The sequence below is a fragment of the Papaver somniferum genome, chromosome 5 (genome assembly GCF_003573695.1).
Source record: "Papaver somniferum cultivar HN1 chromosome 5, ASM357369v1, whole genome shotgun sequence".
Lineage (NCBI taxonomy): Eukaryota > Viridiplantae > Streptophyta > Magnoliopsida > Ranunculales > Papaveraceae > Papaver > Papaver somniferum.
Genome location: NC_039362.1, coordinates 143,413,719 through 143,441,275, shown reverse-complemented (window position 1 = coordinate 143,441,275; position 27,557 = coordinate 143,413,719). Strand labels below are relative to the sequence as shown.

Sequence of the window (27,557 nt, the reverse complement as noted above, 5' to 3'; positions counted from 1 at the left end):
CACCCACCACCTTTCATCTACAATTTATTAAACGCATGCTGTGATATATTAAGGGAACCATCAGTTCTGGAGTTATTCTATCAGCTGACAAGTGTGATGTTCTTATTACATACTCTGATTATCAGCTGACAAGTGTGATGTTCTTATTACATACTCTGATTCTGATTGGGAAGTGTGCCCTAACACTAGAAAATCAACCAGTGGTTACTGCATTTACTTAGGAAACTCTCTTATTTCTTGGTTTTCTAAAAAGTGGCCGACTATTTCTTGCTATTCTAAAAAGTAGCGACTATTTCTCGCTCTAGCACTCAAGTAGAGTATAAAACTTTGGAGGTCACAAGTTCAGAGTTTCTGTGGATTTCATATATACTTAATGAGTTGGTTTTTTTGATCCGGACTTGCTAATCTTTGCTGTGACAATATTGGGGCTAACATTTTAGTTACCAATCTCGTGCTCCATGCTCATACTAAGCATATGGATGTTGACTACCATTGTATTCAATAACTGGTTGTCAAATGTATTCTGAAATTGGCAAACGTTCCTTCTCAACATCAGCTTGCAGATGTTTTCACTAAAGGACTTGAGGTTCTTACGATTCATTCTTGTATTTGCAAGTTAATGTAAGTTGTTGAGTCATTAGCTTGGGGGAGGGAGGGGGTGGGGTGGAGGGGGGGCTAGATGGTATTAGTGTAAGTAGAGTGTCACTTACTTTATGTTTTGTTATTCCTTATTAGTGTGTTCTCTATGTCCTATAAATGGTGGAACCCTAACCTTTCTCTCAAAACACAATTCACGCACTTCACAATACATCCGTGTTTGGTTCCTTCAAGCACATCATTCCAATATGACACACTTTACATCCCACCTAGAAAATCGAAAAATGCACAAATTAAATAACCGTGGCAAGAGTTTTCTTGACGTGAAATCTCATTGCAGGTCTGCCATAAAGAGTTGTACATCTTTTCTTTAGTTAGCGTGTGTGCAGACACGACGAGTAAATCAAATAGTCGTATAGTTTGGTGATAGTTTATGACAAATAAATTACATTCACCAACACGTTTTTTCTTTCATTTTGGTTTTGTATTTAACAAATATGTTAAGTATGCAATATGGTTACAACTAGTTACCTATGTTTTCTTTTTATATACATAATTTAAGTTGCATTCTCTATTTTTCTGTTTCTGATTAGTCATAAAGTTTTTAGATTTTGATGATATAGAAAATTTAATTGCAATGTAATCACATATTTTAATTTGAATTTGTCCAGTACAAAAACAGAACAATGTAATTATGGTTATATTTTAGCTTTAAAACCACAATATCTTGAGTTAAAAATAGACAAGTTTACATAAATGTTGATCCATTTCTTATTCAAAATCACCGAGCCAATAATTGATTTATTTTTAAATTCTTATAAATAAAATTGTACAGAATTCGTTCTATTTTTCTAATTCATACTATAATAAGGTAAACTCTAGAACTAGCTGGGGAATCTGCCGTGGATTCCCTAGATGTCAAATCCTTATAGAAATCACATGCCCACGTCAAAAAAGTGATCCATATCAGAAACTTGCCCAAAATTCCAAATAAAATAATTGAGAAGAAATCTTGTTGATGCTTTAGTTATTTTTTCCTTTAAGTGTAGGTATACATAGTATGAAATCCAACCCACGTTGTTATACAATCATGTCTCCAATCCGAAAATACTCAAATAGGCAATTGGATTTAAGACATTACAAGTACTAGTGATAACTATCAAATGCAGTGTATAAGGAGTGACAATATTAAAAATTTTAGTAGTATTTACCGGGGCATAATACTAGATTATTACAAGATTTTTAATTATTATCATCGCATTGATTATGTTATGAGTTGTCAAATAATAAAGAAGATACAAGGAAAATCTTTCAAGCCTCAACGGATCTACAATTCATTCTTTCTCTCTACAGATTCTATATATATATATACACTCACCAACCATTGTGTTTCTGACAAAAACATCTCTTTCTTTCCTATCATTGTGCGTTTATTGTCTCCTCCTGTTTTTGTATTCTTCCTTTGTTTCCTTGATCAATAATAATACATTCATGACAAGGAAGAAGATCAAGCTTGCTTATATTGCTGATGCTAATATAAGGAGAGCAACATTCAGAAAGCGAAGAAATGGCTTGTTGAAGAAAGTAAGCCAACTCAGTACCCTATGCGATGTCAGTGCTTGTGCAGTCGTGTACGGACCATATGAGCCACAACCAGAAATATGGCCAGCGAAACCGGAAGCACATCGTGTACTCACGAGGTTCAAGAACTTGCCAAAGATGCTCGGGAATACCGAGAAACAATTGAATCGAGAAAGTTACGCACGAAACCGGATAGACAAGATTAACGAACAGTGGAAGAATTATCAACGAGAAAATCGTTATATTGAAATCAACTGGATTTACAATCATGCTCTGGCCGGTGAGTGTTCTATTCCTGATGCTTATCCTGATTCAGTTGATTTCTCTTGGTTTCTCGGAGAGAAACAGAAAGAAATTCAACGTAAATTGGCAAATCTCGATAATGCTCCAGCACCAGTAGTACGAACTATACCTGCAGCTAATGCTACTGCTATATTTGCGACATCTAATGGTAGATATGCTAATACTATTGCTATACCCAGTAACCCTAACAATAATTTTATTAATACTGATGTTGATGTACTCGAGATTAATGGATCTGGTATCAACGATGGTGCTGTTACTGGAGGGGATATGTAGTCGTGAACCATCATAATCAAGGTGGTGGTATTATTATTAATGGTATTGGTGGTGCTATCCCCGGTAACCCGAGCAATTTTATTAATACTAATGTTGATGTACTTGGGATTAATGGATCTGGTATTAATGATGGCACTGTTACTGGCGGGGATATGTGTTGGATATAGGTCGGTGGGTTTGAGTTCTGGAAAATTTCTTGTTTGGTTCTAAGCCCATAAGGTTATTTATAGCAGGGTCCAACTAGATTTTACTCTTATTCTAAGGTTCAAAGTTATTTGAAAACATGGAAATGACTAATATACTCCACTGTTTAAGTACGTGTGAAATAACATACTACCATAGATTTGAGTACATAACTGATACACTGTTTACAAATTTGAGTACATATCTGCTATACTGTTTATAAATTTGAGTACATATCTGCCACACTGCTTACAAATATGAGTACACATCTGCTACACTACTTAGGAATCTGAGTACTCCTCAATTCACTTTACTTTATTGCAGCACCAACACCTCTGCAGTCAACCATTCACCACTGCCTTCAGCTCCATCTTCTCAGTAATCTTCTATCTTGCTGCATCACAATATTCTTAGCTTAAACCACAACTGTAACAGCTACATCAACACCATTGTCATTTCAATTCTGCTGCAACACAGACTATCAAATGCAAGTAAAACATCGTTATCATATAGGCATCTAAAAGATGATTAATTTATCTCGCAATAACTCATGTCATTTCTGTGTCCGTCCTATGCAATCTCTAATTAAGATTCATTTAAGTGCTTTGATATGCACCAAATTTATGCCTATAATTATGAACACAATAGAATATGATTTCTAAACCTACAATATTACAAATTTTTCTAAATGCGAGCAAAGTTTTTTGTACATGGAATGTCGTCTGATGGCGGATATTACCCTTTGTATTTGTATTCATCATTCACATCTGAGAATGATGGTCTGCTAAGTCGAAAATAATCGCATCTAAATCAGAACCCAAACCACATTTTTCTTAGTGTGAATCACCTCAAACATGACCTAGCATCATGCAACTTGGGGAACTCGTTCAAGTTGGTATATGATGTGTAATTCTTAAACATATGCCGGGAAATATCTAGTCAAACAGAAAAATTATTGTTAAGCTCCAATAGAAAGGCAGTACATTCCGAGAAATCCTATTGCATCGGGATCGATATCCTAAATTAGCTAGAAGCAAGAAAATCAAACTGCAAAATAAAATACCCATAAGAACAAATCAAGGTAAAATATTGTTATCCAAAGTGGATTCCAAGAGGAAATCAAGTAAATGAGAACAAAGTAATGTTAAGACCTGAAAATTGTCCCGCATTCCTTAACTGACCTGATATTGCGAGAACTTTGCACATTCAGACTGAAATTTCTCATATAATGCCTCTAGTAGCTCAGAACTAATTTGCTCATCCAAGGAAATCAAAATTAGGGTTTTGAACGAAACTTCAAAATTTCAAATTTGGTGCTTTGAAAATTAACAAATCTAGGGTTACCTGGTATCCCTGTAAAGACTCATTTTCTAAGTCTATCGAACTCATTTTTTTAAAGAAGTAAATAAAAATGAAGAATCAAAGTTAATACGCACCTGATCAGGTAGAGAAAAACTTAACTGAATGTCAAGAAGAAGTGATGAATCCGTAAAATCTAACCGAATCAAAGCACATATTTCAGTATTCCATATATGTACTCCTGGATCAAACCAAAAAAATAAGAAAAAATCTATAAATTCATAGTAAACACAAAAATAAACAGTATGTCATATATGTACTGATGGTTAATACACAAAAGAAAACTGGAAAAACAAACCAAAAACCATAAAAATATCAGATCTACTAATGAAATAAACATAAAACATGATTTTTTATTTAGATATGAACTTGTTTCATCAAAATCCACCAGTATATCATATACGTACCGATGATTGATACACAAAAGCAACTCAAAAGCATATAAAAAACAACCAAAATGAAATTAAAATCAGCTGCATGTGAAAACCATGTAATGAATCCATAAAAAACAGAATCGAAACACTTTTTTTTCCAGTATTCCATATATATACTTCTAGATCGAAGAAGAAAAATATCCAAAATTACAAAAATAACAAAATTAAAGCATAATTTTTCAGTACATCATATATGCACTGCTGATTCATAATCTAAAATTTAGCTGCATGTGAAAAACAAGTAACGAATCTATGAAAAAATAGAATCGAAACACTTTTATTTGAGTATTCCATATATGTACTTCTGGATCAAACAAGAAAAATCTCCAAAACTATAAAAAACAACAAGATTAGAGCAGTATATTTCAGTATACCAAATATGTATTGTTGATTCATAGTCTAAAAATCAGCAGCACGTGAAAAACAAGAGACGCATCATGAGATCGAACTACCAAAACCGCAAAAAGAAAGTGAAAACATCATGAAATCGATCGAATTTTCATGATTCAATTGAGAAACAAAACAAAAACAAAGACGAACTGGAGAAAAATTAAATAACATACCTGTAAAACCACTAAACATCTTCACAAACCCTAGGTCTAAACTTCATAAGCGGCAGCAGCAGAGAAGAGGAGAGGGAGAGAGAGAGAGAGAAAACGCATCTGAGAAGAAAAAGAAAATTGAGGAAAGCTGCTTTTATTTCTGTTATATATAGTGAAGGCTATTTTGGGAATTCTTAAAATGCACGTAATAGGTTACACACGTGTGCAGGACCTGGGCTTAAAAAATTGGGTCCATTTTTCTCTTTTCTTTTAATTATGGACCTCCGGTTACTGGGCTTTAGTGGGTGGACCTGCCACTAACTAAGAACACTATAATAGGATCTATAGGTAATTCCTACTTTAGATAACTCAAACAAAACTTGGTAGGTGGAGTTAATTTGGGATAAACCCAAATTTAGTCGGTCACCAAAAGGATTAGGATTAATAGTTTGTGATAACTCTTAATTGGTTTACTTGATCCTAAATTCTAGGAACTTTGTAAACAAGTTATGAAACCCTAATCTTATAGGCTAAGTAATGTACCTATATAAATAGCCTAGTAGAGAACCTAGAAAAATACACCAAAAAATTCTTCTTTCTCTCTTAGGGTTTATATGTTTTCTCCCAAACGATAATATATAAATCTCTTGTTTCTCCCGAGGATTCAACCTCGTTAGATTCTTGTCTCTTTTATCTTCTTTAGTTTGTGTTTGCAATATTTGGAGTGCTACTCGCTTCCGCAGGGTTTTAGCGCAACAATTGGCATCAAGAGCTCGGGTTAGGTTCTTGGAATTTTCGGTATTCATAATATTGAAGCGGGAGTATTTTTTTATGAAGTTGTTTGAGGTAATTCTGATCTCAAAGTTTAGTTTTTTATCTATATTTGGTTGTTTGTGAACAATGGTTGACGGGAAAGATCCAGTTGATCCGAAAGATCCTTTAGGAGAACATTCGGAGTCCACAAGTAAAGATAAAGAAACAAAAGAAGAAATACTGCATTCTCATAGATCACAACTGAAGGTTGAAAAGTTCACCGAAACCAATAACTTTGTTTTATGGAGAACAGACGTAATGGATGCTCTTGTTCATCTTGACCTAGAAGAAGCTCTAGAAGGTCGGCCAGCGGAGATGTCTGACAAGCAGTGGAACAAGATGAATAAATTATTCCTGGGTTCGATTCGTGGGTGTTTAGCAACATCAGTAATAGTTAATTATCAGCACGAGACTTCAGCTAAGGATCTCTGGGAAAAGCTAGAGAAGGAGTACCTTGTGAAGAACGTGGCTAATAGGATACATCTTAAGAGAAATTTGTATCGCTATAACATGAAGAAAGGTGCAACTCTAACAGAGCACCTGGATTCATATAATAAACTTCTTGCTGAGTTAGTTAACTACGATGAGAAGATCAACGACGAGGAACAAGCTTTGTGTCTGATAAACTCTCTTCCTGAAAGGTATGAACCCATGATTAAGGCTTTAATGCATGGAAAGGATAAGATGACAGACGCTGAGGTTACTACAGCATTGCATAATGGGGAGTTCAGGAAGATGGACCGTGAAGACCTGTCAAGTGAAGCTAACAGTGACTTGCTTCTTGCAAGAGGTCGTTCAACAGACAGGAGAAAGAAGAATGGTGATCGTGGCAAAGTGAAAGGGCGTTCAAAGTCAAGAGCGCGTCTGCAGAAGGATGAATGTGCATGGTGTCATGACTTTGGCCATTGGGCTAAGGATTGTACCAAGAGTAAAGATAGAGAAGGAGATAACAACAAGACCGAGGTGAACATTGCTAAGGCAAGTGATGATTCAGATGTAGCTTCGGATTTCTCACTGACCGTGACACCATCAGCTTGTATCGTAACTGACGGTACATGGGTACTAGATTCTGGTGCTACTTATTGATGAGTGCCAAATATTGTATATATTTATCCCTTTTTGTTGGCATTTTAACTCATCTTTTATGCATTAATTCTACATTTTATCCCATATTCTGTATTTTCATTGTTTTCAAGAATAAATATTTTTATTAATTAATTTTGCATTTTTAGGTAGTAAATAAAGTTCGGATGAGTCGCGGAGCGAAAAGAGCAGAAAAGTAGTGAAAAGCCGGGAGAAATTACGCAAGGAAGCCGCGAAGAATGGTGCGCACAACCTCATTTTCTACACACAAAAGCGCCTCCGTTCTCAGCCATCAGATCATTTCTCAGAAGCATCCGACGGTCGCTCCTTCATAGATCATCAAAATCTGATGTCCCTGCCGAGCACCACAGCGCTGAAATTCCAAGCCTTCAGATTAGATGGTAGTTGAATCCAACGGTCGCTCCCTTGCTGTGCATCGAAGTTTGATATCTCCGCCTTACACTACAGTACCTAACTCCATCTGGCATCGTTGATTTTGTTGTATCATATAATCCAACGGTCGCTCATCGCTTGCCTCCGCATCACCGTCCGATCTACCAACCATCTTCGCATCTCGCAGCTCAGAGTCACAGAACATCAAAACTAGATACATCCGCCTCACACCCTAGTGACCGAGCACCATCCACCTAACCAAAACACCCTTCTCTCCCCAACCATCGAACCCATTCTCTCCACCGTACCCCTCTGCAGAGCCACCTCCTGCACTGCCGCACCACCATCATCACCACCAACTCCACTGCCACCACCACACCTCCACCATCATCACACTCAACCCATCACCTATACCACGTTTTAATCTCTATCAAACACTAATTTCGCCCATTCTCTCACCTGAACCCTAAGAGTGAGTTGGTGAAATTAGTTGATGATACAGAGCATTGGAGGTATGGGAAGCAAGAGAAGATGACAAGGAAGATTGGGTCGAAGCTATTGAGTGCTATCAGTGATTAGGTAAAACCTAATTTCAATTTTCACCAAACCCTAATTTCACTGTTTTGGGGTTTTTGATTGTTTGTATAAATAGATGATATGGGTATATGTTAGAACTCATGTTTGGAGTAGGCAACATCCAGAACTCTCAAAGTTCTGTTAAATGTTTTGTTAATTTTCAGTTCACTTTTTCAGTTCAATTTGCTGCTAATTTTCATATCCATGTTTCAGTTAAAATTCAGTCATGTTCATTGTTAATTGTTTATTGTTAGTTTCAGTTATGTTCATGTTAGTTGTGTTAATGTTCCTGTTAATACTTGGTCTCATGCACTGTTAATGCTTGATGTTCACTGTTAATTCTACTCACTGTTATTGTTCACTGTTAGTATCAATTCACTGTCATGTTTAAATTCACTGTCAATTGATGGAATGCTAGGCTAGGTATCTGTGAAGCAATGTGCTGATTGTGCAATGGCAAGAAATCAGTGCTTAAAGCAAGCTGATTTTCTTGCCATTCTTGTGTATGCTTAGGTTGTAGTGTTGATTGTGCATTGGGAGAAACTAGTGCTTATAGCAAGCTAGTTCTCTTCCATTCTTTTAGTATACCTCCTGTTTGCCTGTATGCTGCCTTAGTATTGCCTCATTTCAGTTTCTTCACCACAACCCTGCCCTTGGCCTTAGGCCTTGGTTCATTCTTGTGTTGTTTTCTGTTGCTCTTGTTTTGTTTTGCTTTTGTTCTCCCTGTTGTTGCTGTTTAGTTTTTGCTATTCACCCTGTTGTTGCTGTTCTTGCTATTCCTTGTGCATTTTGCTGTTCATTTTGCTGTTCATTTTGCTATTCATTTTGTTATTCATTTTGCTATTCATTTTGTTGCTGTTCATTTTGCTATTCACCCTGTTGGTTCATTTTGTTGCTGTTCACCCTGTTGTTGCTGTTCTTGCTATTCCTTGTGCATTCTGTCACTTTTGCTGCTGCACTTCTACTGCTACCACTGCTGCATTGCTACTTCTTTTTGGCCTTGCTGTGCAGCTATTTCTCCTGCACCTGCTACCCTTGCTGTGTAGCTGCAGTGTTGCTGCTGTTGTCTGCTGCAACTCCTTTGCTGCATTGTTCTCTTCTGCTGCCACTTCTTCTGCTGTGCAGCTCTTGCTTCTGCTGCTTTGCATTGTTTGCTTCACTTGTGCTGCTGCCCTTCTGCTGTGCAGTCCTGCTACTGCTGCTGTTGCAGCCACAGTTCACTAAGCCCAGCCACAGTTCACTAAGGCCCATTCCATAGTTAACCAAAAGCCCAGAGCACAATTTGAGCTCATCAGAAGACCAAAACCAAAGCCCAATTTCATTAAGGCCAAAGCCTAGTGTATTGATAGGTTAGAGCTAAAGCCCAATTCAATTAATTGTGGGCTTAACCCAAAAACCTGAACTCATTGTAAGGCCAAAGCCCATTTGCACTTCAAAGACCAAACTGAGCCCAAGCTCAGTTCTTTTTATTTTGAACAAACCCATTAGTACATTAAGCCCAATATTTCCAAAGGGGTATTCTAAGCCCAAAGCAAACTAGAAACCCAATTAGCTAAAACACTTCCAAAACACACCCGATCTCTGTGGATCGACCCGTACTTGCACGAGCTACAACCGACGACCGTGCACTTGCGGTATTACTGTAGGCCTCCGTTTTTCTCTGCGCATAATTTTATATACACTTTCCGGGCCCACCAAGTTTTTGGCCGGGGATAATTTCTAGGACCTTTTAGAAGCCTATCACTTATCGCATATGTCCTCATCGGGACTGGTTCTCAAGCTTCGAGAAGTTTGATGGAGAAGTACGTATGGGGAATAATCATACCTGCAGGGTGATCGGGATTGGTAGTGCTCGAATAAAGATGCATGATGGTATGGTTTGGGAACTGAAGGAAGTAAGGTTCGTACCTGCTGTGAAGAAGAATCTGATTTCGCTCGGAACTTTGGAAGCTAAGGGATACAGGTTAGTCGCTGAAAATGGCATTCTAAAGATAATATCTGGATTATTGGTAATCATGAAGGGCACAAGGCATCATAACTTTTACTACTTAACTGGGAGTACAGTAACAGGAGATGTGTCAATTTCTGAACACATCGAGACTGCAGCGATGGAGACCACGAAATTATGGCATATGCGACTTGCACATCCAGGTGATAAGTCGTTACACTCTTTAATTCGTCAAGATATATTGAAAGGTGCTATTTCCTGCAAATTAGAGTTTTGTGAACATTGTGAGAAAGACAAAAAAACAAGAACAAGCTTTGGCACAACAATCCACAACACTAGTGGAGTTCTTGATTATGTTCACTCAGATGTTTGGGGTCCCTCCAAGAATGCATCATTAGGAGGAAAACATTGGTTTGTGTCTTTCATTGATGACTATTCTAGGAGAGTATGGGTGTACACCATGAGGCATAAGGATGAAGTCCTATAAGTCTTTGTGAGGTGGAAAAAGGCAACTGAGACTCAAACTGGCAGAAAGATCAAGGTACTACGTTCGGACAATGGTGGAGAGTACAAAAGTGATCCATTCTTGCAAGTATGTCAGGATGAGGGAATACAGAGGCATTTCACAGTTAAGAAGACACCGCAACAAAATGGGGTAGCTGAACGCATGAATCGTACTTTGCTGGAGAAGGTACGATGTATGTTATCTAATGCTGGATTAGGTAAAGCGTTTTGGTCTGAGGCAGTTACATATGCGTGCTTCCTCATTAATAGGTTGCCATCAGCTGCATTAGAAGGTAAAACTCCGATGGAGAAGTGGTATGGTAAACCAGCTTATGACTATGACTCAATTCATATCTTTGGTTTCCCTGCTTGGTATCGTGTTAGTGAAAACAAGCTTGATAGCCGTGCTGTTAAAGGCATCTTTATGGGTGTGAAGAAAGGAGTGAAAGGGTTCAATATTTGGAATCCAGTGGAGAAGAAGATAGTCATGAGTAGAGATGTTACATTTGATGAAGCGTCTATGGTAAAGTCTTGGGGTTCTCAGCAGGTGGAGAACAGAATCACCAATACTAGTGAGCCTTTGAAGCAGGTGGAGATTGATGCAACTCCACTAATTCCAGCTAAGTATGTATCTGTTACGACTACTTCGGAAGGAGTGACGTCTACAAGGAAGGTAACTACTGAAGTTCCAAATGATAGTGACGATGTTTATAAAGAGGAACATGAAGCAGTGGAAGATACAGAAGCTACGGTCACTGAGACCGTAGAAACCAGCAAACCGAGAAAATCAATCAGGAAACCTAGTTGGATGAATGATTTTATAGCTTATGCATTACCAGTTGTTGAAGAAGGTATTCCTAATACCTATTTTGAAGCTATACACGGTGTGGAGCATCAAGAATGGGAAGCTTCTATGCAGGATGAGATGGAGTCTCTTTACAAGAATGGCACATGGATTCTTACGAAGCTTCCGAACGGTAAGAAGGCCATTGGGTGCAAATGGGTATATGCTAAGAAAGAAGGATCTCAGATGAATCAAGTACGCTACAAGGCAAGGTTAGTTGCAAAAAGTTATGCCCAAAAGGAAGGGATTGACTACAATGAGGTGTTCTCTCCAGTTGTGAAACACTCATCAATCCGAATTTTGTGGCCTTGGTAGCACAGTATGATTTATACCTAGTTCAGCTAGATGTGAAGACGGCGTTCTTACATGGTGATCTAGAAGAGGAGATTTATATGACTCAGCCGAGTGGGTTCAAAGTTGTTGGAATAGAAGATTGTGTATGCAAGCTGAAGAAATCTTTGTATGGGCTGAAACAGTCTCCAAGACAGTGGTATAAGCGATTTGATCAGTTTATGATTGGCCAGACATACACAAGAAGTCACTATGACCATTGTGTATACTTCAAGAAGCTACGTGATGGGTCTTTCATATATTTGCTCTTGTATGTCGATGATATGCTGATAGCATCGAATAAAAAGAAAGAGATTGATAATTTGAAGCAAAAATTGTCAACTGAGTTCGAGATGAAAGATCTGGGAGAAGCTAAGAAGATTCTTGGCATGGAGATTCAACGTGACAGAGAGAAGGGTAAAGTTTGTTTGTCTCAAAAGGCATACTTGAAGAAAGTGTTACAGGAATTTGGTATCTGCGAAGGAACTAAATCTGTAAGTACTCCCCTTGGTCCTCATTTTAAGTTGAGTTCGGATATGTCTCCCACTACTGAAGAAAAGCGTGAGTATATGGCCCAAGTCCCATATGCTAGTGCTATTGGTAGCTTGATGTATGCGATGGTATGTACAAGGCCGGATATTTCACATGCAGTAAGTATGATCAGATGTTATTTGCATAATCCTGGTAAAGGACATTGGCAAGCTGCGAAATGGATTTTGAGGTATCTTTATGGTACTGTTGATGTTGGCTTGGAGTTTGTGAAGGAAGATGGGAACAATGAGCTGTGTGTTGGTTATGTGGATTCTGACTATGCTGGTGATTTGGACAAGAGGCGTTCAACTACAGGGTATGTATTTACCTTGGATGGAGCACCGGTTAGTTGGAGATCGATTTTGCAGTCTATTGTGGCTCTCTCAACTACTGAAGCGGAGTATATGGCAGTGACTGAAGCATTTAAGGAGGCTATATGGTTACAGGGTGTGCTAGATGACTTGGGTGTTGTGCAGGAACAACTGCATGTGCATTGTGATAGTCTTAGTCCAATTTACTTGGCTAAGAATCAAGTGCATCATGCCAGAACCAAACATATAGATGTTCGATTTCACTTTGTTAGAGAAATTCTGGAAGAAGAAGACATTCTACTTGATACCAAATACAATCCAGCTGATATGTTAATGAAAGTAGTATCTGGGGTCAAGTTTCGTCATTGCTCGAAATTGATCCACATTCTTCCGGTTTGGTGATACCCTTTGGGGTAGAGGTTCTTAGGAACCTGGTGGAGGCCTTCTAGCAAGGCCATTGAGTGAACTACGGTCGATTTGATTCCTTGCAGAGGATACGTAGGCAGCCTATGGCGCAATCGATGTTGGAAGACGAAGGAGATTTCGTGTATTGATCGTCTCATGCATGAATGCATGATCCGAGGTGGAGAATTGTTGGATATAGGTCGGTGGGTTTGGGTTTTAGATAACTCAAACAAAACTTGGTAGGTGGAGTTAATTTGGGATAAACCCAAATTTAGTCGGTCACCAAAAGGATTAGGATTAAGAGTTTGTGATAACTCTTAATTGGTTTACTTGATCCTAAATTCTAGGAACTTTGTAAACAAGTTATGAAACCCTAATCTTATAGGCTAAGTAATGTACCTATATAAATAGCCTAGTAGAGAACCTAGAAAAATACACCAAAAAATTCTTCTTTCTCTCTTAGGGTTTATATGTTTTCTCCCAAACGATAATATATAAATCTCTTGTTTCTCCCGAGGATTCAACCTCGTTAAATTCGTGTCTCTTTTATCTTCTTTAGTTTGTGTTCTTTGCAATATTTGGAGTACCATTGTGTAGCTGTGCAAATCGCTTCCGCAGGGTTTTAGCGCAATAATATGTATGTTGGAGTCGTGAACCATCATAATCAAGGTGGTGGTGTTATTATTAATGGTATTGGAGGACAAGAGATGATGGCATCAGCTGCAGCCATGGAAACCTTACAAAGCCAACCGTTGTTCATGGATGTAAATGAGCCACCTTCTGTTCTTCAGTCTGGTGAACAAATGGTGAATTATCTTGAAGGAGATCAAAATAATACTCAAATGATACTGCAGCTAGGAGGAGTTCCAACACCATCTTATAATGGTGGGCACGAAGACATCGCTTTCGCGACCAACGATCAGATGATGAACTCTTATGTTCAAAACAATACTCAAATGATGATGCAGCTGGGAGGAGTTCCAAGACCATCTAATAATAGTGGGCTCGAAGACATCGTTCTCACGACCAATAATCATATGTTGATGTCTGCGAATAACTCTTATGTTCAAAATAATACTCAAATGATGATGCAGCCGGGAGGAGTTCCAAGACCATCTTATAGCGGTGGGCTTGAAGACATCGTTCTCGCCACCAATAATCAGATGATGATGTCTGCGAATAACTCTATATATTCCTATGAACAATATGGATTCAACCCTGAACAACTTTTAGATGATTAATTTCATCATATGGGCAGTTTTATACTGAGAGTTGTTTTTGAATATGTTTGTTTTCGTTTCCTTTAGTTTGTTAGTGTGGTCATGTTCATTAACCTATGATATATGAACGAATTGATTTTAATACAAATGAGATCTTATATTCATCTTTCGAAATTGTGTATACGTTTCATTTCCATTCAGATTATTTTTTCCTGCATTTCGAAATGTTGTAGAAATATTATCATGAATGTAGTTTTCTGTTAGGTGAGTAGGGCCAACCCTATAGAGGTTAAGAACATCTTAAGTGGCATTATTAAGGATTACTACAACACTCCTAAATCTGAGAGGGAACAAGCTAAAACTTTTGGCCAGGGGTATCTTGTAATGAAAAACTTGGCAGACTGAAGAGAACCCCTGCCAAGAAGAAATAAAAGGCCTCTTTTCTTTGTTTTTGTTGCTGGACTACGTTCGGTTTAGGCTTGGGTCTAGTTCTTCAGGTTGTATTCTTTTATGTTTGGGTGTTTACTTTTGTCTACTCCCTTATTTGCGCTGAAAAGACCTGTTGAAAACACCTCATCTGCAATGGCATGAAAAAAATAATAAAAAATTTATTCCACCTACTGTCAATTAAATACCGGCCTCAAGATATCACAATGCCACCAATGGTACCATCGTTCGACATAAATATGCTTCAAACTGAAATAATGGTTTTACATGCAGGAAATGAGTATGACTGTTTAGGTACGTACCATGGTTTTACATGCAGGAAATGAGTATAACTGTTTAGCGCTTACAGATTGGTTTGCATGCCACACTCTCTCAGGAAACTGTTTAGCACTTAATATCCATAGGAATTAATTAGATGAGATGACGTTCCTCTCCTTGTTTGCATAGATCCGAACTGAAACACCAAAAGCAAAACCTTCTTGCTGCTATGAATATTGGTTGAGCAAATCTGTTATTGTTTTCATATCACCAATTCATTTGACACACAGATAAGATGACACTTCATTGCCTTTCAAAGCACGCAAAAAATGACATTGACCAGTACGTACGAAATAAACTAATTACTCCATTTCTTTTTCTATGTCGGCACCAAGGAAAACAGCTTCGACATTTGGGAGGAGAAGTGAAATAATAACTCCTCTTCGCTCCTCCCCACTCAGTACGTAGGTAATAATAAACTAACAAGTGGACCAGTCATAACCATAAATAATAGTACGGATGGTTTATTTTGAGGAGAGAATTTTTATTCATCTTCTTTGTTTAAGAAACCTTAAAAGATGATTGGACAGCACCTGGTTAGCATAAACCTTAATTTAAATAGAACCTTTGAATACATTTAACAACTCTTAAAGGCAACAATCTGTGGTGCGATTTTAACTTTTATAATTTAAGAATCAATCACTATTCTCTAGATCTTAATGGCTGTGCAAATCAAAGTTTAAACTTATTTAACAACTGTCATTACATCTGTGCAAATCGAACTTTAAATTATTTAAACAACTGTTATTATACCTCCTAGTGACTAGTGATTGATTCTTAAATTATAGAAATCCCACCACAGATTGTTGCTTTCCTTCCCAAATATTCTGAGAGATGTTAAGCTTCTGAATCACAATAAGCTGTATGTTTTCTCTTTCAGTCTGGACTCAGGAGTGGAGGTAAGCCTGTCCCTTAACTATCTTTAAATTTCATTACCACCTCCTGTGACTACAAGAATATTATTATTGTTTGTGAGTATTTTCTGAGACAAACTTTGACCTCAGATTACTGAGTGGTTGCGTAATTTTTTTTTGCTCTGTTGTATATGAATTAGTGGTTTTTGTTTCTCAGTATTTTGTTTGAATCTACGAGTATAAGTTTGTTCTAGGTTTTGATCTTGTCCGTATTTTCTCAGTATTGAGTTTTAGGGTAGCCAAACTCATGGATCAAAATCATCATACTTTTAGTAGCAGTAGTAGTAATAGTGGTAGTACCGATACATCATCATCTTCAAATGTAAGCCAAGAGGAGGAGTTTGATTTTTCTGATGTGGTTCTCCACTACATAAACCAGATGCTTATGGAAGAGAACAATGATGAGAACAATCTCGTGTTCCAAGAAGACTATTTAGCTCTTCAATCTGCAGAAAAACCCTTTTATGATATCCTCGGCCAGATGTACCCCACTGATTGCAACCCTGAAGTTCAAATTGATAACTTCACTCATTACAATAGTAGTAAGAATGCAGTTGAAACTAATTGGATTGATGAACTTGGTGTGTATGAATCTTTGTTCGACATCGGAAGTGTTCCCAGTGATTATACTTTTCAGGCGGATCAGACGGCTCCTCAATTGTCTCACGACCCTTCAAACAGTTTCAATTCTGTTGTAGGGGGACTGGTGGAGTCAGGGCTGGGTAAGGTTCAGGTTCCTGATGTGGATTCAGAGTCTGAACCCATTTGGCAGTTCAGAAAAGGTGTGGAAGCAAATAAATTTCATTCAGATGATAATAACCTGATTATTAACCTGGAGCACAATGAACTTATTTACGTCGAAAGAAAGAAAGAAGCCAGTGAAGCTGCTGATGTTGTAGTTCCGTTGGACAAGGATGTGCAGAAGATTTCCCCATACAGGTCGAGAGGAAAGAAAAATGTGCACAGGGAAGATATAGATTTAGAAGGGAAGAGTAATAAGCAGTTGGCGGCAGTACAGACAGCAATGTTTGATATGGTGTTGATCAGTGATGATGAAAAAGGGAAGAAGGCGGATTCAATTCTTCGCGAATCCCTGAAAATTGAAACAAGAAAAAACTTGCACCAAAATGGTGGAAGAAGGTCCCATGGTAAGAAACAGACCGGCAAAAAGGACGTGGTGGTGGATTTGCAGACCCTACTCATTCATTGTGCACAAGCTGTTTCTGCTGGTGATAGTAGGACTGCTAGCGAACTATTGAAGCAGCTTACACAACATTCTTCTCCTTACGGAGATGGTTCACAAAGGGTGGCTCATTACTTTGCTGATGGTCTGGAGGCACGTTTGGCTGGATACGGGAGCCAGATTTACTCAACTCTCCCCCGCAAGCCACCATCAGCTGCTGATTTGCTGAAAGCTTATCAGCTCTTTATGGTGACATTCCCGTTCCTGAAGATATCATATTTCTTTGCTAACCAGACAATCGGTTCTCTGGCGGAAAATGCTAATACTCTCCACATTATAGATTTCGGCATCATATATGGTTTCCAATGGCCTTGCCTTATGCAACGCCTATCGAAAAGAAAGGGTGGCCCACCTAAACTCAGGATTACGGGGATAGGATTACCCGAACCTGGTTTCCGTCCAGCTGAAAGAGTTGAAGAAACTGGTCGTCGTTTAAGAGATTATGCCAAAGAACTCAATGTCCCATTCGAGTACCATGGCATTGCTCAGAAATGGGAAACCATTCAACTGGAGGATCTCAAGATCAATACAGATGAACTCCTTGTTGCCAACTGTATGTATCATGGTAAGAACTTACTTGATGAGAGTGTGATATTGGACAGTCCAAGGGATGCTGTTCTGGAACTGATAAGGAAGATGAATCCTAAAGTTTTCGTCCAAGCAATTTTGAATGGTACCTATAATTCCCCATTCTTTGTTTCACGGTTCCGGGATGCTCTCTTTCACTTTTCTTCTTTGTTTGATGTGCTTGACACAATTGTCCCCCGTGAAAATCCTGAGAGGATGATCATTGAAAGAGATTTCTTTTCGAAGGAGGCTTTCAACATCATAGCATGCGAGGGATCAGAGAGGATTGAAAGGCCAGAGACTTATAAGCAATGGCAGTCAAGGAATATGAAGGCTGGGTTCATGCAACTCCCACTGAACACGGATATCATGAAGAAGGCGAAAAAGCAAGCAATATCAGACTACCATAAGGATTTTGTTGTAGATGAAGATAGCCGGTGGTTGCTGCTAGGATGGAAGGGAAAAATCCTCTTTGCCATTTCTTCTTGGAGGCCAATGTAAGACTTCTTATTTTTGTAACTCTAATAATCTGTGCTCTTCTCCTCGAGTAATACTTCTGTGTTAGACACGTATAACGAATATATATGTAAGTTGAACAAATCAAATGTGGAAAAGGGTAATTAATTCATACCTTATAATCGTTCCAAATAAGAATGAATTAGAACCGGTGGATCACTTGTGTTTCACGTTCTTGAACCTCCAAACCCGGAGGTGGGTAGGTGCCACAAAAATGAGCACAAACTAAGTACCGTGTAGAGCTTCAACTTTCTCTTTAAAGGACACTAGAGGGTATGGGTAATTCTACACAACTAATGTTGAATACTTGAAGACTTTGCTAACTACTTTGAATGCTCACTTACATACTCTCTAGCTAGTTTGCTTACTCTCCATACTTCGCTTATCACTTGCTAAACTTATTGTTTGTCTTCCTTACTCCTCGACATATGAGAATTATGAATCTATTTATACTTGAACTTCAAGCATGTACTCTTGGCAAGTGTCAAGCATTTGGGACCAAAGATCAAACCCATGTAACAAGTTCTAACACTTGTTAGCTTTGAGTAGACACATGGAGTAAGTGATCAAACACTTGTTAGCATCAAGCAAACACATAGAGGCATGAAACAAGACACTTGTTTCGCCAAGGCTTACTTAGTTGGAGAAGAATTTTTCCTTTGACAAAATCAAGCATATGACTTTACTCATCCACCCAAGATTGACTTTGGGCATGCACACGCTCAATGGATGACCAATTTCTAACATCTCCCACTCATACATAGTGTGTGTTGCGCCAACATGCTTCCCAATCAAAATCCCAAGAGAAAAATGTTCATATCAGTAAATAATTTGTGCAGCCACCGAGATACTTTTATTTTGGGAGTTCCATACTAGAACCTCATTATGAGTCAGCATGGAGACATCAACCCTTCACAGAGAATGTTCGTATCTCATTACCTCAGATAATTTGACTACACCTGATACAATACTCTTGATCCCTCTAGCACGCAGTATTTCACCCATGTACATTTGATCAATTGTACTCATGATTTTCAACATACAAAAAATGCTGGCCAGCTATGAGTCACAATTCATGGTGTATCATCGAATTTTCTTCCAAGAAATTCATATCATTTCTATTCAACTTAACATCTTTCCTAGACATGCTTCATTATACGGAAATTAGCATTGTATCAGAAAACATGCTAAAGTACCATCATCGAGTATCATATTCGTGACATGAACCCAAGTCAAAGGGTAAACAAATTGGATGCTAATCCAGTGGCTCACACAGAAATGAAGCAGAGTATCATTCATCGCTCTCAAATACGGTCGTCTTGGCATATACACCAAAAAGTGTATGCTATGGAGTTTCACACATTTAAATGGGCATGTCCAGCATAAAAGCATAAGTCATATAGATGTTAGTCAAGTCGATGTTTAAGCGCTTAACTTGAATTTCTAATCCAACAATCATTCACATTGTGGCTGTTCAGAAAATCACATCTAGTTTTATAACAGGTTTCATTAAATGGTGGTCACTTCTAATGATCGATCTTTTTGTGAGATCTCATCTTAAACATACTAAGGCGACTTAAAATTGTATAGAAAAGTCTACTATAAAATACGTTGTTTTCGAAAAACATATCTTCCTAAAATTGTTTCTTCTTTTGTCTCATCTTGCTCGCTATACAAAGCCAAGGAGAATCACCTGTGTGAGTAGGACGATTCTTTCCTGCTGACAACTTTAGCATCAGTGTTTTCATCAAAAGTTTATATGAATTTTATAAAAACATATTTATCTAAGAAAGCATTAAATACTTATTCATTATATAGTAATGTCCGCATCACATGTTCTACATATCAAATCCTGTTCAATCCCATGCTCACTACGTGAGATTGAAAACTAATTCTCGGAGGGTCAGCCAACATTCTATTTGTGGATATATGTCTAAGAACAATCTTTCTTCGTGCAACCATATCGCGTATAAAGTGGAATCTCTTACCAATGTGTTTGATTTTTATATGGTATTTGGGATCTTTCACATATGCTAGAAATGATGTGCTATCACTGTAAAGCAACACCGCTTCTTTTGCATGTTCTGATACATAGAGTTTCTTAAGAAATCTCCTCAACCATACAGCTTCTTGCAACTTCTGCAAGTGCAACATACTCTACTTCCGTTGTAGACAAAGCAACACACTTTTATTTCTAACTACACCAAGTGATTACACCACCTCCATATCATTAAGTGGATCTAAACTCATCTTTATCATTGTTCCAATCGGCATCGCTAAACCATGTGAGTCTAATATCTTCACCATGGTAACTAAGAGGAACATTAACAGTCCTTTTAAGATAATGAAATATCTTTTTTAACTGCTTTCCATTGATTTGGTCCGGGATTACTTTGGTACACGACTTACCATCTGATGTGATTTTTAATCGTTGTTGTAAATAAGGATTCGAACTCTAAGACTTGTGAAGATTAAATTTAAAGGTTTAATGAAAATAATAAAGAAAAGAGAGATTTACTGGGACTAGGATTCCACCGAATTCATAACATGAGGTTCAATTATTTATTCTCAACAATTATCGCTCAATAAATAAAGTAACAAAGACTCTTATTTTTTCCAAGGTAGATTCTCAGAATATTAGTTATAATCGTAAGCATGGAACATCAAACATCTAAGCAAGCATGACCCATCAAACAAAATATTAACTAATTAATTCAAATTATAATTCTATTTTAATTAGTGCAAAAGTCATATAGAAAATAAAATAAATTTACCCATGTATGAAATTTGGATTCCTCCATCGACCCAGTGTAGGGGTCTAGCTCATCATGTTGTAGACACTCTTAAAAGATTATTTTATTGCTCGAAAAGTGTTTACAATGGTGAAAATGAAGAAAAATTAAACGCAACTATTTTGCTCTTCCAAAACTCCCTGCCTGTTTGGTCCTATTAGCACACTATTTATACACAACAACCCATTATTCAAACATCTTTTCAAAATATTCTTCCATAACTCCACCAGATCTTCTCTTTAATGAAAGATATCTCAGGAATAATTTCTTTCTCCATTTATCACACATCTTCCTCTATTTGCTAGAATAAAATCCTGGGGATATTATCTTTTTTTATTTATAAATAAAACCACAGATTTTCTTTCTCCTTTTCAATAAAAACAAACTCATCAATATATTATCTCTTTTAACTTCAAGTTATGAAAACTTCATGTTTAATAGGCAAGAAGATATCTTTTCCTTAAATCTTTGAGATCTGCCATAAATTATGTGAATCTGTTTCAAATGAAGAAGAAGAGGGAGCCTCTATCCATTTGTTGGGTGCCCGTATCTGAAATGATGGGTGCCTTTATCAGTTCCTCGGGTTGCCTTTAACACTTTTTCGAGCTATTTTTCCAAAAGAGCTTATTTCCTTGAAAAGACTTAAAAAAAGATTATTAGTGATTAAATTAGTCATAGCGAATGTAGTTATGGGTGAAAATGCGTCACACTTGCGTGCTCATCAAATTCCCCTACACTTACCTTTTGCTAGTCCTCGAGCAAAACAGAAAATTGACCCGCTACACAGCTGGTCATATCAACTTTTTTTTAGACCCGATAAACAACTGGTCATATCAACTTTTTTTTTAGACCCGATAAACAGCTGGTCATAACATGCAAGAAAAAATAAAAAGACCCGCTACACAGCTGGACATAACCCTAACAATCATAATAATTTCATTTTTCATTTTTTTTAGACCCGCTACACAGCTGGTCATATAATAAGATAAAGAGAAAGAGACCCGCTACACAGCTGGTCATGATTTGCAAGGAATTTCCTGAAAAAAATAAAGTAAAAAGTTAACCTCTCCCCCACACTTAAACATTACATTGTCCTCAATGTAATTGAGTCATCCAACGCAAATATTAAGATGGGAAATGCAAAAAGTATACCAAAATAAAAATAAAATAAATATACCTACTTGAATGTACAGAAATGGATCCCCAAAGATTAACAGCCTGAAAATTTGGGGATCAACCCAAAATACAGTATTTTTAAACGACAACTTCACAATTATGCTATGAAAATATGGTGACATTGAAACTGTCTGAAATAGAGGACTACCCTCAAACCTAATTTTTACTTCACATGGAAGTGAGTATAACACATAATATGGGGATACTATTGGGACAGGGAAATTGTCAATAGGCTCATGCACGGTATCAGAAACAGGCAATTCTTCTGGGTACTTAGATGCAAAGTAATCCAACAACACTTTAGAAGCACGCAATTCTAATCCTAAATTAGGAAACTTTTGGAAGTCTAGGGGACTAAAAAAAACCTCTAAGTCGGGTGAAAGATCTTGCGAGATAGATTCTCCTAATAAATTAGACAAATCATCTACACAATCATTCACAGGGTCATCTACAAATTCTGTCTCGACCAGAGAGTCACTACAAGACTGATCATCATCATCATATAATTTTTTACATTCCAGAATTCTCAATCTTAAGTCCAACTAAGTGGTGTGTGTTTATAATACTTCTCATATATCTCTAGAGGAGATTCTTCACTTACCACATGTGGATCAAAAACTCCATATCGTTGCCTACGCTTATATTCAGCAAGCGTCATCTCAGATGAGGTTTCCTGATAATTTGACTTTCTACGCTTATATTCCGCCAGCGTCATCTTAGATGACGTATCCCCAGAAGAAGTCATCATCCTCAAAATGTCCCTGAAAAGAAATACAAAAAGAAACGCATAAAAAAGAAAAAAAAAATCTAATTTTTTTTTGAAAATACTGTACAAAATAAAAAAATAAACCTAAAAATTAATCTAAAAAAAAATCCGCGTCGGCGGCGCCAAAATGATGTGATTTTTTATCGTTGTTGTAAATAAGGATTCGAACTCTAATACTTGTGAAGATTAAATTTAAAGGTTTAATGAAAATAATAAAGAAAAGAGAGATTTATTGGGACTAGGATTCCACCGAATTCATAACATGAGGTTCAATTATTTATTCTCAACAATTATCGCTCAATAAATAAAGTAACAAAGACTCTTATTTTTGCCAAGGTAGATTCTCAGAATATTAGTTATGAATCGTAAGCATGGAACATCAAACATCTAAGCAAGCATGACCCATTAAATAAAATAATAACTAATTAATTCAAATCATAATTCTATTTTAATTAGTGCAAAAGTCATATAGAAAATAAAATAAATTTACCCATGTATGAAATTTGGATTCCTCCGTCGATCCAGTGTAGGGGTCTAGCTCATCATGTTGTAGACACTCTTAAAAGATTATTTTATTGCTCGAAAAGTGTTTACAATGGTGAAAATGAAGAAAAATTAAACGCAACTATTTTGCTCTTCCAAAACTCCACCCTCTCCGGATGCCTGTTTGGTCCTATTAGCACCCTATTTATACACAACAACCCATTATTCAAACATCTTTTCAAAATATTCTTCCATAACTCCACCAGATCTTCTCTTTAATGAAAGATATCTCAGGAATAATTTCTTTCTCCATTTATCACACATCTTCCTCTATTTTCTAGAATAAAATCTTGGGGATATTATCTTTTTTTATTTATAAATAAAACCACAGATTTTCTTTCTCCTTTTCAATAAAAACAAACTCATCAATATATTATCTCTTTTAACTTCAAGTTGTGAAAACTTCCTGTATAATAGGCAAGAAGATATCTTTTCCTTAAATCTTTGAGATCTCCCATAAATTATGTGAATCTGTTTCAAATGAAGAAGAAGAGGGTGCCTCTATCCATTTGTTGGGTTCCCGTATCTGACATGATGGGTGCCTTTATCAGTTCCTCTGGTTGTCTTTAACACTTTTTCGAGCTATTTTTTCAAAAGAGCTTATTTCCTTGAAAAAACTTAAAACAAGGTTATTAGTGATTAAATTAGTCACAACGAATGTAGTTACGGGTGAAAATGCGTCACACTTGCGTGCTCATCACCATCCCTACTGCAAAACTTATGTTGGGTCTATTACACAATATAACGTACGTGTTAGAGCATAGCCAAGCGTCGGTATGTCAAGTTTGGTTGTCATATTTTAGTGAATCAAAACTCATTTAAAGAGTCGCTTGATTATGTACTAGAGTCAACTTCGTATAGGTTAGCTTGAAAGTATTAGGATATGAGACATTACAAGTATTGCGAAGACTTGAAGAAGTGAAGAAGCAAGGATATACAACGATAACATCATTCTTCCACTTGAGGTTAGTGATATTTGACTTGAACTGTTTCATTCCCTGACGTATCTTTCAAGTCGTGCATATTGAAGACAAAACTGCAAAGCATGAACACTCTAGATAGACATAGTATTAAGGAATACAATACGAGGTTTATTTCTTAACCATTAAACTTTGTAGATAAGACATCGACATAATCGTTTGAATGCAATTGTTATTATGTATGGGTATAAGGTGAGGATTTCATCCTAGGAAACAATGTTTTACATGTGTTTTAAGGAAGTAAATTCATGAACTTGTTTTGCGAATCGAAATGGAAATCTCCAGGAATTATTGGTATTGTTATTCATTGTGAAAATACTAGGGTACCTAAATATACCTCAATATAAAACTTTTCCTACCTATAAGTCCTTTCTCCGAAGGTGATTGTCTATGGACTGAGTCGAGACAATGCAACTAATCGGTTCACACTTCGTGTAATCGTCTATGGATACGAGATCGAGACAATACAACAACGAAGTATGTTTACTTGATAAAAAGATCCGGACTTAACCAAACACAATAGGGTTACTTATCAAATAAATAGGAATTAAAGTTTGTGTAATTTACTTTAATTATAATAAAACAATTATAATGCGGAAAATAAAAGTAAATGATACAACAAGATTTTGTTAACGAGGAAACCGCAAATGCAGAAAAACCCTAGGACCTTTTCCAGAATTGAATACTCTCAGGATTAATGGAGATTCATCATACAAGAAGAAGAACTACTCAAGGAACCGGTGGAACTTCTCGACAAAAAGTTATGTAAAGACTTGAACTTATATATCACTCAAAAGTCTATCTACTCTATCTCCTACTCTTTGAGAGAAGAAGTCGTATGCTATATATATAGACTTTGATTATACACATTTGGTATTTCGAGCCGAGTATACCTCTCCTATCTATATCTCGAAATATGAGTTGGTAAGCTTTTCGCTTTAACCAAGTTTATCTTTACCATGTGACGAGAGTCATGATATGTTTCAATCATCTTGGAAATTGCTTTGACGAGAAATGGTGTAACAACTATATAACGTCCTCTAAAAATGTTTCAATGATTAAAATGAGAGTTTAGATTACATAACCAATGGTGGACATAAGCATTGTTGTGGAAACACATTTATGTATAATTCTTATTCCTTGAACCAAAGTTTGCGAACTTTGTTGATCAAGAGAACTAGAAGCATGAAAAGAGCCAAGTCCGCGAACTGCCAAAGTTCTCAAACCCAAGAATTTCTGCTGGAGTTGACAAACTACTTGCGTGAAACTAAGTCCGCGAACCGGCGAAGTTCTCATACCCGAAAATTTCTGTTGGAGTTTGTAAACTCTTCCTGGTAACTTAATTCCGCGAACCTAGTCTGCGAACTTGAGAAGGTTATATATCTGAATATGATTTCTGAACTTAAACTTAAAAAGACTAAGGAACGTAGTTTGCAAACCGTGGCTATAAAAGACTAAGGACTTGGAAGTTTTATACTCTTTCCTTTCAAGCATATTTTTCAGAATAAACTCTTGAGCTAGATCACTTCCTTTGAGATCTTCCTCCATAGTAGGGTTAACTTCTTCTGGGAAGAGTTTCCATAGAGTTCCTTTCTGAAGATTAATGAACGCATATATGAGATATATATGTTCAAGTGCATAAGTCATATTCCTTAGTGTTGAAACAATTGAAGGAAATACCATAACTAGTTCAAATGACTTCAAGATGAACTAGTTAGAGATTTGTTCAATTGCAAGGAAATATCATGTACTACACAAGACACAGTTGAAGCAAAGATGATTTGATTCACTTGAATCGTTTCATGAACTTTATAGCCACGGTTTTCAATTTGCATTCCTTAGTATTTATAAGTTTAAGTTCATAAATCATCTTCAGATATATAACCTTCTTAAGTTCGCACACTAGGTTCGCGGACTGGTACTCACGTAACAAGTTTGTCAACTCCAGCAAAATTTCTTGGGATGAGAAGTTCGGCAGTTCGCAGACTTGGCAACAAGCCATTCTTCCGGTTTCTCTTGATCAACAAAGTTCGCAAACTTTGGTTTAAGGAATATGACTTATGCACATATGTGTTTCCACAACAATACTTATGTCCATCATTGGTTATGTAATCTAAACTCTCATTCCAACATTAAAACATTCTTAGAGGACGTCATATAGTTGTTACACCATTTCTCATCAAAGTAATTTTCAAAGTGATTGAAACATATCATGACTTTCGTCATTAGGTAAAGATAAACATGGTCGAAGAGAAACTCTTACCAACACATATTTCGAGATATAGATAGGCGAGGTATACTCGGCTCGAAATACCAAATGTGTATAATCGAAGTCTATATATAGCATACGACTTTTTGTCTCAATAAGTAGGAGATAGAGTAGATAGACTTTTGAGTGACAGATAAGTTCAAGTCTTCACATACCTTTTTGTCGAGAAGTTCCACCGGTTCCTTGAGTAGTTATTCTTCTTGTATGATGAATCGTCATGAAGTCCTTGAGCTCACTACACATTTTATCCTAGTCCGAGACTTAGCTATAGTAGACTAGAACTTAAGACTTATAGTTTTGATCACTAACATTGACAAACATGCTTGAGATAGAAACGCATGCGAGTTCGACCGAGCAATGCTCTAACACATTCAATCAGCTGATGGTTGTCTTTCCAGCTGCAAGGTTGTATCAGTGTGTTCTTCCTTTTCTCAAGATATTCTTAGATTATAGTTTTTCTGATGTTCCAGTGTTTGTGCAGTTCCTTTGTGCTACCTGAGCATTATAGGAAATCGATGAGCAACTCAACTTCACCGATTATTGATTTTTATCCGACTGGTATGTTATATATATGGTCTCAAAAATACGTAGTGTTAAAGTCGTTAGAGTAGCAAGCGGTTTGCATGGCAGGTTAGATTCTTAAATTTCTTGTGTAGAGTAATGGAAATTTGGGTTCTTGATATCTGTTTTACGGGAGAGCTGAAAATCTCATTTGTACCAATTACTCGAGATTCTCTTTTTGTAGGGTATCGCTAAACTACCATTTATCGATGAAAGTCGTCTTCTTACCGAG

General features: G+C 37.0%; 2 protein-coding genes across 3 annotated transcripts; both read left to right on the top strand.

Moving 5' to 3' along the window:
- The first annotated feature begins 2,088 nt into the window (after window positions 1–2,088).
- LOC113279777 (agamous-like MADS-box protein AGL80) lies at window positions 2,089–2,757 on the top strand. Its single transcript, XM_026528444.1, has one exon. It carries the CDS (start codon window positions 2,089–2,091, stop codon window positions 2,755–2,757), a length of 669 nt encoding a protein of 222 aa, XP_026384229.1.
- A 12,991-nt stretch (window positions 2,758–15,748) lies between these two features.
- LOC113283029 (scarecrow-like protein 9) lies at window positions 15,749–18,367 on the top strand. 2 transcript variants are annotated; one of them, XM_026532166.1, is made up of 2 exons: window positions 15,750–15,897; window positions 16,292–18,367. In XM_026532166.1, the coding sequence occupies exon 2, from the start codon at window positions 16,292–16,294 to the stop codon at window positions 18,221–18,223; it is 1,932 nt and encodes a 643-aa protein (XP_026387951.1). In that variant the 5' UTR covers window positions 15,750–15,897; the 3' UTR covers window positions 18,224–18,367. The 2 variants fall into 2 exon arrangements, with proteins under 2 accessions (XP_026387950.1, XP_026387951.1); XM_026532165.1 differs by having other exon boundaries at window positions 15,749–18,367.
- Window positions 18,368–27,557: the final 9,190 nt, after the last annotated feature.

Coding starts and splice junctions, on each gene's coding strand:
- LOC113279777 (XM_026528444.1), top strand. CDS start 2,089: ATGACAAGGAAGAAGATCAAGCTTGCTTATATTGCTGATGCTAATATA.
- LOC113283029 (XM_026532165.1), top strand. CDS start 16,160: ATGGATCAAAATCATCATACTTTTAGTAGCAGTAGTAGTAATAGTGGT.